Source organism: Orycteropus afer, unplaced genomic scaffold, assembly GCF_000298275.1.
Source record: "Orycteropus afer afer isolate SDZICR_OR568_19922 unplaced genomic scaffold, OryAfe1.0 scaffold00101, whole genome shotgun sequence".
NCBI lineage: Eukaryota > Metazoa > Chordata > Mammalia > Tubulidentata > Orycteropodidae > Orycteropus > Orycteropus afer.
In genome coordinates, this window is record NW_006921688.1 from 7,970,046 (window position 1) to 7,982,060 (window position 12,015).

The following is a 12,015-nucleotide window of genomic DNA, read 5'->3' on the forward strand; positions in this document are numbered from 1 at the left end:
GAGAGAGAGAGAGAGAGAGAGAGAGAGAGAGTTGAAGAATTTGTCCTCAGGCATCCAGTAAACCAGGGGCCTCAGCATTCATCACTTCCAGGAGCAATTCGATGTGCACCCCCTAGTGGAGGCCAATAACAGGACATGGCTTGGCTTGGCCACATGCATACGTCAGTCACAGTGAACATGCCCACATCTCTGAAGCTTCCAGGAGATGCCATTATCTGGAATACTCCCTGTGGGGAAGAATGCAGGTCTAGGTGGAGTGGAGAGGGAAAAGGAAAGAAGAAGAGAGAGTGGTATTCAAGCAGAATGAGAGAGGAAGAGGCAAACAGAATCAAGAGTGACAGCAAGAGAGCGAGAGAGCTTGAAATGAGATCCCATCTGTAGCCATGTCCATGCAGTTTTGCTCCTGGTTCTTTTCCACCACCAGACTTCCTCCACAGCCTATTCCTAAATCTCCGAGCACCAGCTATAGTATTCAGAATATATACAGACTTGCCATCGACACTTCAAGACTGAGTAACGACATGCAGATTGTTTTTTCCCTGGATTTGGGATTCGGATCAGCCTTCAGAGTTGCAATAGCCCGCTTTGTTGCAAGACTGTTTCTGAAGGCCCTCACTGCCTGCTCACTGGGTGCGTGCTGCTGGGAACTGTGGCACAGCCGTCCAGGGTGGCAGAGACCACCTGGGGCTTGGAAATTACCAGCAGCCCTGTTTTGCTCTTGCTCATTCACAGTGGCTGCCAGAGCACCTGAAGCATTCTGGGAATTTGGATTTGTTGTTTCTCTCAAATGGCCGCTTAGAGGCAAGAGGCAGCAAACCTGGACAGAGTTTTGCCAGGAAAGCCCACAAGGATGATGGCTGCTGTTGTCAGTTATTGGCATTTGAACAAGACTCTGTTTTATTTTTAAGTATATTTGCACAGCTAGGAAGCATCTGCTGACAAGGATGAGATGATAAGCTGTATCGGAGCCAAGACAAGACTAGAAAAACAGGCTTGTTCTGAGAATGGCCTGCAGCCTCAGTGTCCATGGTAAGAAAATTCTGTCTCCACAGACAGTATTAGCTCTTAACACGTGGACATTTAAGAGAAAATCAGGCTTGGGATCGCCATCACATAACATAGTGCATGCATGTAACAGGTTCTGGAAAATGCATGCTGAATCTTGCATGCTTTTGAGCATGGGCCGGGGCCCAAAAATCGGCAGCCGAAGCTAAAGCTGTACACCCCAGAGTCTAAGTGCCCAGTCTTTTACCTGCCTTGAAAACACCAATGTGAAATGCTAGCCTTCAGGATTTTTGCAAACCAGGAAGAAGAACAAATGTTGCCAAAATGTCCCCACCTAAGTTGTTTAAGTATATTTAATAATTTAAATGGATTTAATAATTTAATTGGATTCTGAGGTTTCCTTGAACTAGAGAAGGGATCACTGGTGAATAAGGCCAGCATCCTGGGTGGTAACAAAGAAAGGAAACTGGTAGAAAATGCATCATGCTATTTGAACAAACTCAGCTCTGTCACTTGGGCAGGTCCTCAGCTCTTCAGCCAGATGCAGGGCCTCTGGGAGATGGGAGGGTAGAAGGTGTGATGACACTGGAGGAGGGTGAGAGGCAGAGCCAGTGGGGTGCTCAGCAGAGGCCAGCTTAGCCCCCAGCCTACCACTGCACACCGTTCCACCCTCTGCTACCTCCAGGTCAACCCCAAGCCACTGAACCATTGTCTGTTTTTCTGATGGACACATTCGTTCTCCCTCCACACAGTCCCTGTGGAACATAAATAGATAATCTAACTGTTTCTTTCTTATCCCACTGCCTGCCCAGTGCTTGCTTACTCATTCTGGGCTCTGTTTGCTTTGGATTAAAGCACGTCTGGATCCCAAAAGCTCCACTATTCTGTCCAACTACATACACGCCAAGCTCTTGGCCATTCTGGCTTTGTTGTTATTGTTTGCTCTATTTGTTTGAAACCTTAGCCATTTTCCATTCTGAGAAATTACAACTCTGTTTACTATGAATTCTCCACTGTAGGAATTTTCCCCAGGTGCTGGAGAGGGAGAGGGAAGGAGAGAAGAAATATGTTTATGAGATGGTGGGTGGGCTGCACAGAGGTAAGACCTCAGAACTGTTGCTCAAGACACATGATTGGAGGAAAAACTCCATCTGCTCACTGCAAGAAAGTGGGAGTGGGCAGGATGGGACTTATTTCTAGAGCATTCCTTTGATTAAAAAAATCCATTCTTGTGGTGCCTGGACAAGACTGCCCCACCCTTTCCTCCCCTGATTCAGTACTTCTCACCATTTTATCTTGCACCTTCCTTCTGTCCTTGGACTGAACTCATCACTTATTCTAACTGAACTCATCAATTATTCTAATTGCCAGTGTTGGCCAGAAAGTCAAATACCATTTTAAGCAAGGCATTTGGCTGCTAACCAGAATGTCAGTGGTTCAAACCCACCAGCCCCTCCTCAGAAGGAAGATGTGGTGATCTACTTCCATAAAGATTTACAGCCTCAGAAACCCAATGGGGGTCGCTATGGGTCAGAATCAACTTGATGGCAGTGAGATTGATTCCTATGTAAAGAAGGAATCCATGAAAGCTCAGAGGTCAAATGAAAATATGTAAGAACCAGGACCTCACTACTGGGACCAGCACGCTTTGTGCTACCGGATTTCTCTCTCTCTGCTGGGCTCTTCTTGTTTTCTGTCTTTCCCTCTTGCTCCCCCACTTTCCCTTGACATTTCACTCCTTCTCATTCTCTCTTTTTCTTCCTCTCCCTCTTATTCTCTTTCTCTCACTCTCACTTTTTTTTCTCCATCCCTCTGTTTCTCTGTTTCTCTCTCTCTCTCTCTCTCTCTCTCTCTCTTTCAGGCTCTTTTTCTCTTCTTCTCTCTTCCTCTATCACTGTCTCCTTTGACTCTTCCCACAGATGAGAGCACCGTGGGCTGGAAAGGTGGCAGGTAAAAGCACCATATTCATATCTTCCCAGCTTAGCAACCCTAAACAAAAACCAAACCTATAGCCTTTGAGAGAATTGACTCATAGCAATCTGTTGTTGTTGTTGGGTGCTGTCAAGTCTACTGTGACTCATAGTGACCCCGTGGACAACAGAACGAAACACTGCCCAATCCTGAGCCAGCCTCACAATCCTCGCTATACTTGAGCCCATCATTGCAGCCACTGTGTCAATCCATGCCATTGAGGGTCTTTCCCTTTTTCACAAACCCTCTACCAAGCCTGATATCCTTCTTCAAGGGCTGATCCCTTCTAACAACATGACCAAAGTAGGTGAGACAAAGTCTGGCCATTCTTGCTTCTAAGGAGCATTCTGGCTGCACTTGAACCAGGACAGATTTGTTCATTCTTCTGGCAGTCCATGTATTTTCAGTATTGTTTGCCAACACCACAATCCAAAGACATCAACTCTTCTTCAATCTTCCTTATTCATTGTCTAGCTTTCACGTGCATATGAGACAACTGAAAATACCATAGCTTGGGTAGGGCGGACCTTAGTCTTCAAAGTGACATCTTTGCTCCTTAACACTTTAAAGAGGTCTTTTGCAGCAGATTTGCACAATGCAATACTACATCTCAATGAAATCTCTGACAATTTTCAATCTTTTCTCCATTTATTGTGATGTTGCTTATTGGTCCAATTGTGAGGATTTTTGTTTTCTTTATGTTGAGGTGTAATCTATGCTGAAAACTATATAGGCTTTGATCTTCATCAATATGTGCAACCCTATAGGAAAGAGTAAAACTGCCCCATAGGGTTTCCAAGACTGCTGTATGTTTCTTCTATAGAGTAGGTTTGAACCATTGACCTTTCAGTTAGCATCTGAGTGTTTAATCACTGCACCACCAAAGATCCTTCTTAACAATGTTAGAGGAAAGAATTTCTCTCTCACAACTTCCATATACAATCCCAGAAAGAGTTTCTTACTGGCTAGCATAGGGCCAATGCTATCCCAAGTGCTGTGACCACCTGGGCTCCAGTTCTGAGTCAGTCTGTGGCCCGGAGAGCAGGATCTATTACCAGAAGATGGACAAGAGGGAAAAAGCTTCCTGGCAATGAGAAAGAGCAGAGCCCATGGGTCTCTTTACCCACCCTATTCATATGCCTTCACATTGAGGCTGAACTATGTTGAGGTCCTAAACCTGACCTGAAGCCTAAAAGCAAATCACATCCTACCAGAAAAAATGATCTTTCAGTCACTTTGAAATCACTTTTAGCCCTCTCTGTGAATCTCACCAGGAGACTGGCAGTGTCTCCTGGAGATCCTCCATTGTAATGACGGAAATTGAGTTAGCAGATTGGTTTCACTATAAGCTCTGCTACTTACTATCCCAGTTATCTTAGCTGGCCAATGGATTGCTGTGTACTTCTCTATGTGAACAAGGCATTCTAGTGCCTACTACACAGGGTTATCGTCAGTGTTAAATGGAAGAGTTCATGTTGGTGTTGCACCTGCCAGAGAAGACTGGCTCTTATACCATTACAGCCCCAGGGCCAGCAGTCTGTTTCATGGGAATCTTGATGGGAAGTCCTGGAAATAGGCTCACCCACAGGAGGTCACATTGGTCTCTCTGTACTCTCAGGTATGCATGTTCTTAGTTGCTGTTGAGTTGGTTCCAACTCTTGGTGACTCCATATACAACAGAATGAAATGCTGCCCGGTAGTGCTACAACTTGTGATTATTAGATGTTTGAGCACCTTCCCACCTAGGGGGCTCACTGTTATCAGCACTGTTTTGGTTCCCTAGTACCACCCTAACAGAAGATAGCACAGGTAGAATGGCTTCCTTCAACAAACAGGAGTTTATTCTCTTAATGTTTTCAAGGCTAGAAGTCCAAGTTCGAAGTGCTAGGCTCTAAGGGCTGGGTGAAAACCCCTCAACCTTAGGCTTCAGCTCTGCCTCTTGCTCCCGACCTACTAAAGCTGGGGGCTTTCTTCACTCAGTCAGCTATTGGCTGCTGAGGTTGACAAACCCAAGGTCAACAAGTAAAAAGGCACAGTCCTGATATTACCAAACCACACAACAGGCTATTGATTTAAGTCTGTTAAGAGTCCCAAGATTGGCAGACAACATGGCAGGCTGCTGAACAATGACTCAGCTACATGCAGGGTCATGCATTCAGCTGCTCCAGTAGATTCCACCATGGAGTTGATTACCAGTCTCACCATGGGGAATAACTACATCCAGCTGCCCAGCCACTCAAAACCAGGCCCAACTAAGCTGACACACAACCTTAACTACCACAAGCACTTTATCAGACAATATTGCATTTTGCTTTGTAGGGTTTTCGTTGCCTTCTTTTCAGAAGGTCACCAGGTCTTTCCTCCTAGTCTGCCTCAGCCTAGAAGCTCCACTGAAACTTGTCCACCGGGAGTGCCTCTGCTGGTATTTGAAATACCGGTGGCATAGCTTTCAGCATCATAGCAACATGCAGGACACCAAAGGATGACACCCTGACAGACGGGTGGTAGCAGACTTGTATACTCATGAACCAAAAAAACCAAACTCACTGCCATCAAGTTGATTCTGACTCAGAGTGACCCCACTGGGTTTCCAAGGCTCTAAATCTTTCAAGAAGCAGACTGCTTCTTCTTTCTTCCATGGGGTAGTGGTGGGTTCAAACTACTGACCTTCTGGTTAGCAGCAAAATGCCTTGCTCCTACACTACCAGAGCTCCTTTGTATACACATCAAGGATCTTGAATAGTTGTGTGGTTTCAAATGGGCCCTGAAAACGTCCATATTGCTTTTGTTGCCTCATCATCAGTCCCATTCACACACACAAGTCTCCTAGCCTGCACCTTCTGGGTGGTCTCACTCTCACCCTCTCTCTTTCTCCACATTCAGGGGTATACACTTTTCTGTCCAGCACTCTGAAGTCCCTGGAAGAGAAGGACCACATCCACCGTGTGCTGGACAAGATCACAGACACTCTGATCCACCTGATGGCCAAAGCGGGCCTCAGTCTGCAGCAGCAGCACCGGCGCCTGGCCCAGCTTCTCCTCATCCTCTCCCACATCAGGCACATGAGGTGAGGCATCCCAGTTTCCCCGTAGGATTGGCCTAAAGAACTCAGGTCCCCCAAACACATGCCATGACCCAGCCAGGGAAAGCTGTTGTGAGAGACTGAATGCCTTGATATGAGTAACACAAAGAGAACAGTTCTTGACATATACTAAGCACAAATACTATGAGAGGGCAGAAGTGGGGGGGTATGTGTTGTGATTGTGACATGGGCAAGTGTCAGAGAAGGCTTCACAAAGGAGTTGAGAGTTATACGCAGTTTGAGGCATAGGCAAAGCCCAGTCAGAATGGAAGAATGTGAGGTATGCAGGTGGGGTAGGGGCAACGTTTGGTTGTTCGCTTGTCCTACCCTAGTCAAGGGAAGAGTGTGAGTACACCCATCCTTTGAAGGTGCTGTTCCTACATCATACACCCCTACTTACACACCTGGCAATCCAAATGAGCCTCCTGGGCCAGATGTTTTGTAGACAGTCAACATTGACTCCTCCACTTCTCTTCACCCCCTTGCCACCCCCTTTGCCATACCCTAGTGCAAACCACTATCATTTCCTGCTGGAATTCTACATCCAAAATTCCTAGTTCAGGGTAAAAGTAAATTTTCTTGAAGGTAAGTTTACTTCCTCAGCCAAGAAACCTGACGGAGGATATCTGGTTGTTCAGGTCCAGTACCTGCTGCCCCCTAGGTAGTATTCATCAAAAGAAATAACCGGGAAAGGACTGGGAACCACATCCTCAGAGTAGAGCCACCTACCCTACCTGCTCAGTGGGAGGCCTTTGCCTATTTCCTAGAGAATCCCTGGGGAACAGAGACTGAAATGACTTTCTCCCAAACTTTGCAAAGTGGAAGCCATCATGCCTTCAATCTGGATCCCTTCTAATCCATTTTTTATAAGAGAGCCATTGTCCAACCAAATCTGATCATGTCATCGTCTTGCTTAAAACCTTTAAATGGCTTGCCATTGCTTTTCCAGAAAAGTATCACTCCCTTTTTTTTTTTTTTTGCATGTATTACCCCTTAGGATCCAGCACCTCCTTACCTGCCTAGCTCTTCCTCATAGTCTAGGTGCCAGCCATAGTGAATTGTTCTCTGGGTCAGCTGTGAGGCTCTCCTGGCTGCAGATTGGCTGGGCAGCTGTTTCTCTCAGCTGGGCTCACTCACACATCTGTGCGTCAGCTGATTGAGGGTGGGCACAGCTGGGAGACTCTGCTTCAAGCTACAATGATTGCAGGTTGCCCAGGTAGACTTTGCTCCACATGTCTCTTATCCTCCTTGTACCCAGCAGGTTAGCTGCGGCATGTTCTTCTCAAAAAGATGGCAGAGGCACAAGAGAGCAATCCCATTTGAGCAGTGCATTTTAATCCTTCAGTTGAGTCATGTCCACTAGCATTCTATTGGCCAAAACGTCATATGGTAAAGGCCAAAGCCAAAGATCCTGGGTGCATGGCAGAGGGGAGGGAATATTTACAAATGATCATCTACTCTGTTATAGCTCAGGTGTCACTCCTTGCAGAAAGCATCCCCTGACCCCCTAAAGCCTAGCTGGGATTTATACCCTACCCTTCCCTGTTGTTCTACCAAAACAAACTCACCGCCATCGAGTCAGATCCGACTCAAAGCGACCCCTCCTTGGGTTTCCAAGGCAGTATCACTATGGAAATAGATTGCCCAACTGCCCATTTTATCATATCTGCCTCTCCATTAGCCTGTAATCTCTGAGGCAGACACCGCAATCTGTCTTGCTTCCTCTGTGGACCCAACACCACCAAGCACAGTGCTTGGCATATAGTAAGTGTTCAGTAAATATTTTCTACAGGAGCCAAGGAAAGGCATCAACAGAAGAAACAGAGCCTGCCTATGCCAAGGTGAAAGTAGCCTCATTCCACTATGAATAGTCATACAGTTTGCTTGGCTGGGGCTTAGTGGAAACCATGCCCATGAGCAGAACTCAGTGTATAGGGAAGAGATGGAGAGAGTGGGGGCTGCAGACTCCAGAAAGCCCATAGCTGTGAGGTGAAGTGATGACAAGAGAGGGACAGGTGGTAATAAGTGATGACATCTACATGACCTCAGGCTTACACTAGGACCCAAGAATGAAAAAGAGATTCCTTTTCTTAGTGGCCTTGAGGGTAGAGCCAAGGCGTCTGAATGGGGTTGGATGAAATAATTTTTAAGGAGCCTTCAAACCTGGGGATTCTGTGATTCAACTGGCAAGAACTTCGTCCCTTTAAATTCCTAGTGCCACCCTTTTGAAGACAACCTTGCAGGTTGTTACCTTCTTGAGAAAATAGATGTGTTTTTTCTTTGCATTTCCCACAGTGAAGTCTTACCTACAGTAAGTGCTCACAACATTATTACTGAATGAATGAGAGAATACGTGAATGAATAGAAGACTTGAGGTTTTCCCTGCCCTATGCACTTGGAATTTACAAGTGATGGCTTGTAAATTGAGCACAGCAATTTCAGTCTGTGCTCCCAGGACTTGCCCAAGAATCCCTGGGAAACCCACGAAGGACTCACCTTGGGCAGGTAGGGTAGGTGGCTGCACTCTAATATATGTTCCCCATCGTTTCCTGTATCTTTCTTTTGATGACTATCACAGACAGGGCAGCAGGAAACGGACCAGGATAATATGTCTTCTGCCAGGTTTCCTGGCTGAGCAAATAACCTTACTTGGAAGAAAACATAACAGCTTTTACCTAAGCTAAGAATTTCAATGATGCTGTAGAAACCGTGCATTGCAAATGAATGTTTTTGTATCTGGGAGCAATTGCTACATTTTCAAGTCCATTAGCTGTTTGTCAGCATTAGCAAGCCTAATTAGTTAATGCCTAGTATATTTGCACTAAATACACAGCCCTTGCTGATTCTGTTAACACCATATAGCTGAGGGCAGCAGCAGCGGGAGAGCTCTGGGTTGTGTGGGAACACAGGACAAGCTGCAGAGAGATTGCGGTTCCACTGGGAGCTTTGCACATGCTCCCCCTCCCCACCGCACACAAACACACACACACACACACACACAGACAGTAATAGTTTGGTGCCTCATTACATCCCCTCTAAAGCACAGAGCTCTGTTTGGTTAAGCTTGGCTCCAGCCATGTGTTGTTATTCAGCAAACCTAGCCCCAGACTTCATCTCACTATAAATATGATTCATTAGATTGTCCTTGAACACAGTGCCAGATCCAGAGGGCACTGAACATTGACAACATTTTAAATAAAATAAAATAAGCCAAAAATACCACTTGGAATCATAATTTAGGTGGTTGGGTTGTAGGACCTGAGTAGCTTTGGTGCTGAGTTTTAATGGCACGTTTCCAACTTGTGCTCACTTTTCCCCACTAAAAAGGCAAATATTTTCTAGAACATTCTCTTGGTCCTGGCTACTCCTGACACATCTTGGTTTTGGAAGAATTTCAAGCTAGGGAGTAATTCTTTTTTTTTTCCCCTGGTGGTGCAGTGGGGACAGGGCAGAGTCAAGGTTAAAGGAGGAGGACAGAGGAGTGTGGTGAAGGAGAAATGCCATCTACCTGCATTGCCCTGGGCCTACACAGGCCCCATGTTCCGAGTATTTACAAAACTCTAGGTACTGTTCTAGGCCTGCAGTAGAGGACCTAGTAAATTGGTTGCCATCAAGTTGACTCTGACTCATGGTGACCCATGTACGTCACAGTAGACTGCCCTCCATAGGGTTAACAATGACTAGTTTTCTTCTTTTTAGAAGAAGATCCCCAGGCCTTTTTTCTGATATACCTCTGGATGAAGTAGACTCTCCAGGCTCCTTTTGGTTAGCAGTCAAATTCACGAACTGTTTGCTTCACCCAGGCACTCCCACAGTAGAGGATGGGATGGGCACATCCCTGTCTCTTCTGGGCTTAGCTTGTGTTGTGTGTTTGGGTGTGTGTGTGTGTGTCTGGGAAGGAATACATCTGCTAACAAATAAATAGAGAGGGAGATACACAGACACAGGGAAGAGTTTTAGATAGTGATAAGTGCTGTAAGGAGAATAGAATAATGAGAAATAGGGGCTGGGAGTGGAGGGGTTTGAGGCTGCTGTCACGGGGGTAGTGGGAAGGCCTTTCAGAGGAGGTGGCATAGAAGAGGTAGCAGAAAGGGCACTCCAGGCAGAAGGAACAGCAAGCACAAAACCCCTAAATCTGGGAGGAACTTCGTTTCTGCAAGGGACACCACAAAATCCAGTGTGACTGAAGAGAGTGTGTTAGGGACAGTAGGTAGGATGAGGTCTGAGAGATAGAGAGGAGGTAAGACATTTAGACCTTATAGAGGCTGGAGAGGGAACTCGGGTGGCAAAGTGCTGAAAGCATGCAGCTGCCACCCAAAAAGTTGGTAGTTGGAACCCACCAGCCGCTCCACAGGAAAGAGATAAGCCATTGTGCTTCCATCAAGATATACAGCCTTGGATACCCTGTGGAGCAGTTCTACTCTGCTCTTCAGGGTTGCTATGAATCAGAATTAACTCGATGACAGTGGATTTAGAGCCTGGAGAGAGTTGCCCTGTTGATGCAATGGTTAAGCACTCAAAAGTCTGGCAGTTTGAACCCACCAGCCACTCTGCAGGCTGGAAAAGTTCTAGCAATCTGCTCCCATAAAGATTACAGCCTAGGAAAGCCTATGAGACAGTTGTATTCTGTCTATAATGTCACTATGAGTCATCATTGAGTTGGCAGCACACAACGACAACAGCCTGGAGAGAAATTTCAACTTTATTCTTTGTGAAATGGGAAACCATTGGAAGGATTCAAGCCAGGCTGTGGCTTGAACTGATGCACATTTAAAACACTCATTCCTACTTGGGTGTGTGTCTCATCTGTTCTCTTTCTAGAGGCAATGGGGATAGGGGAGTGGGGTTCTCATCTGAGACAGGTGAAGGGAATCACCTGTATGCAAACACTTGGCAAATGGCTAGAGAGAGTGGGTGCTTGTGAGTATAAGACTCCCCCCATAAACAAACAAAAACCATGTCCACCAAGCCAATTCCGACTCATGGTGATCCCATGTGCTCCAGAGTGGAACATCTCCATAATATTTCATGTCTGTGATCTCAATGGACGCAGATTGCACAGGCCTTTCTTCCGTGGTACCCCTGGATGGGTGTGAGCCACCGTCAGGCTAGTAATCAAGTGTAAGTGCTTTGTATGAGCCCCAGACTGGAAGGCACAGGGTTCTTGAAGGCCCTTCACCCTACTGGGAAGCAATCTTAAAATGGCTCTTGAAACAGGAAGACAAATAACATGCAAGTATCTTTGGGGGTTTTTCTTACTTCCCCTTCCTGGGAGCTTCAGCCATCCTGGGGTTTGGGTTGGGTCTAAAGTAGTCCTCTCTTCCTTCCAACCCCTAGCAACAAAGGCATGGAGCATCTCTATAGCATGAAGTGCAAGAACGTGGTGCCTCTGTACGACCTGCTGCTGGAGATGCTGGATGCCCACCGGCTGCACACCCCGGCCAACCGTGGGGGCGCTCCCCTGGAGGAGAGAAGCCAGAGTCAGCTGGCCACCATGGGCTCCACTTCGTCGCATTCCATGCCAACGTATTTCTTCAACGGGGAGGCCGAGAGTTTGCCTCCCACCATGTGAGAGTGCCTGGGTCACCCGAGGTTCTGAGAATCCCTGCAGCCTTCCCCCACTTCATGCGTCACTTTAGCAGAGTTTTGTCTCTCCTCACACTCCGGCATGCATCCAGCACACTGGTTTCCTCTGATGAGTGCCCATTCATTTGCTTGTTCAGTTCTTAGTGGCACACCTTCTATTGGGAACAGCCAAAGGGATTCCAGGGCAAAAATCTTGGTAACAGCTCTCCTTATCCTTTGCTCCATTACTAAGCGTGAGGATGCCTGCAGCTTCTGGTGGCTGAACTCAGTCTGCAAGCTGGGGTTCAGATGACTCTGTGCAATTTAAGCTACTTGTTGAGACTCAGGCCTGGAGAGGTGGACTTTTCACCTCTGTGAAGCACTTTTTAATG

General features: G+C 46.6%; 1 protein-coding gene across 1 annotated transcript in view; it reads left to right on the plus strand.

Moving 5' to 3' along the window:
• Nucleotides 1-11,630, plus strand: part of ESR1 (estrogen receptor 1) — a 426,028-nt gene extending 414,398 nt beyond the window's left edge. Inside the window, exons 8-9 of the mRNA XM_007943212.2 lie at nt 5,860-6,043; nt 11,396-11,630. Of these exons, the coding sequence (XP_007941403.1) occupies nt 5,860-6,043; nt 11,396-11,630 (419 nt within the window). The remainder of the gene's footprint in view (nt 1-5,859; nt 6,044-11,395) is intronic.
• The last annotated feature ends 385 nt before the right edge of the window (nt 11,631-12,015 follow it).